At 52.7% G+C, this 1,899-nt stretch overlaps 2 protein-coding genes across 2 annotated transcripts; both read left to right on the top strand.

The window, feature by feature from the left end:
- On the top strand, window positions 1-1,035 carry T310_7211 (reverse transcriptase; the record flags this gene model as incomplete). Its single annotated transcript, XM_013469991.1, has 1 exon — window positions 1-1,035. A coding segment is annotated over one exon (1,035 nt), but the record flags the coding sequence as incomplete, so codon positions are not given.
- A 158-nt stretch (window positions 1,036-1,193) lies between these two features.
- On the top strand, window positions 1,194-1,508 carry T310_7210 (RNA-directed DNA polymerase; the record flags this gene model as incomplete). Its single annotated transcript, XM_013469990.1, has 1 exon — window positions 1,194-1,508. A coding segment is annotated over one exon (315 nt), but the record flags the coding sequence as incomplete, so codon positions are not given.
- Between the last annotated feature and the right edge of the window lie 391 nt (window positions 1,509-1,899).

Here is a 1,899-nt window from a genome sequence, read left to right as displayed (position 1 = left end):
CTAGATCACCCATATCTAATGGCATTAGATATCTGGGAGCTAGGTAGGGCCCGGGAAAGGATTCGGAGGACCCGGGTAGTGAATTGCTATGATAACTGGCTTGGTGCTGAACACTGCTGGCAAGGGGAAAATCCCAGGCGCAGACGGGCCATTGAGGATGCCAATTGGGACCAGATTATTGAGGGAAGGTGCCTACTCTTAGGGGATTTCAATGCACATAGCCCTGTATGGAACCCCCGGGCAAGGGCTCGGACTAATGCAGGCCCCATGGAAGCCTTAATTGAAGGATTCAACCTCTATATCAATAACGATCCAGATACCCCGACTCGGCCAAAGTCAACACCAGGGGTATCAATCATTGACCTGTCCCTAACCACACCAGAAGTAGGGCCCCTCCCTATATGGTTTGTGGATTGCGATCATCCTACAGGGTCAGACCATGAGGTCATAGTTATGGAATGGGAACCCATAAAGAAAGCATCTACAAAGACGGTTAAGGAAGCAACTGGCTGGCAGTTACAGGCCCTTCAGGCAGACAGGGAAGCCTTAGAGAAGGCTACACAGGCTTGGAAGGAACTCGCTGCTAGCAATCCACCCCTAACAGATGCCTGTTCAGAGGAGGATATAGAAAGGGAGGCTTCATGGATCCAAGAATCTATGACAGCAGTCCTGAACCGTTTCGCCAAACCAATACGGGTATGTCCCTACTCAAAACGCTGGTGGCAAGCAGAAATCAAGCTGGCCCGAGGGGCGTATGCCCAGGCAAGGCGGGCATGGCAGACAGGGACCTTAGGGGATAGGGAACATCGAGAAGCTCGGAACACCTACTATAGAGCCATACGCCGGGCAAAGCGGGAGTGCTGGGAAGCCTTTCTAGTAGGGCCTCTGGAATCTAGGGACCGCCTAGGCCCAGAGGATGCTACCCGATGCTGGAAGGCCCTCCGGTATACCACCCCGAAAGCTTCAAGTACGACCCTACCCTCCGGGGCCCCTAGGGCCAGGTGGCGACCACTATTACTGAGAAGGAGGCCCTAGTCTGGGAGGTGGCATTCCCACCAGCCCCTAGAGGGAGCCCTCAAGAAGACCTTCCCTGTGGGAAGATTCACACTTAGGTTAAGGAAGAGACAGTGCGGCGTGCCTTATTTAGCCAGGCAATCCAGAAAGCCCTGGGGATAGATAGGCTGAACTTCTGAGCCCTATGGCTCCTATGGAGCTGGGACAGCCCCTGGATAGTGGCATTAGCTAGGCAATGCTTTCGCCTAGGGGTTCATCCCCAGGCATGGAAAGTAGTAAAGGGGATCCTGCTCCAGAAACCTAATAAGCCTGACTATACCCTAGTCAAGGCATATAGGGTGATCAGCCTGCTCAACTGCCTGGGGAAGGTTATAGAAAAGATAGCGGCAGAGGCCATTTCTGACTATTGTGAAACCACAGGGGTCCTACATCCTAGCCAAATAGGGAGCCATAGGCACTGGAGTGCCACAGATGCTGTTGCATGCCTGATCTAGGAGGTGCACTAGGGCTGGGAACAGAAACAGCTTGCAGGGGCTCTTTTCATAGATGTAAAGGGAGCCTTTGACCATGTGGACCCAGTCAAGCTAGTCAGAAGGATGGGGGAGTTAGGGTTAGATAGGGACCTGATCCGCTGGGTACATTCATTCCTAACTGACTGGAGGGTTCAGTTGGTAGTTGATAGTTACTAGTGCCCAGAGCACCCTATTAACTCTGGGGTCCCCTAAGGATCCCTAGTATCCCCTATACTATTTGTGATCTACCTGAGCAGAGTCTTTGGGGCTATAGAGGCAGCTGTCCCAGGGATATGGGCCCTATTATTTGCAGACGATATAGGCCTTATAGCCCTAGGGAGCTCAGTAGATCAGACCTGCAGGCAGCTATAGC

This window comes from Rasamsonia emersonii (genome assembly GCF_000968595.1).
Source record: "Rasamsonia emersonii CBS 393.64 chromosome Unknown ctg1118621760517, whole genome shotgun sequence".
NCBI classification, from domain to species: Eukaryota; Fungi; Ascomycota; class Eurotiomycetes; order Eurotiales; family Trichocomaceae; genus Rasamsonia; species Rasamsonia emersonii.
This window is presented reverse-complemented; position numbering and strand designations above follow the sequence as displayed.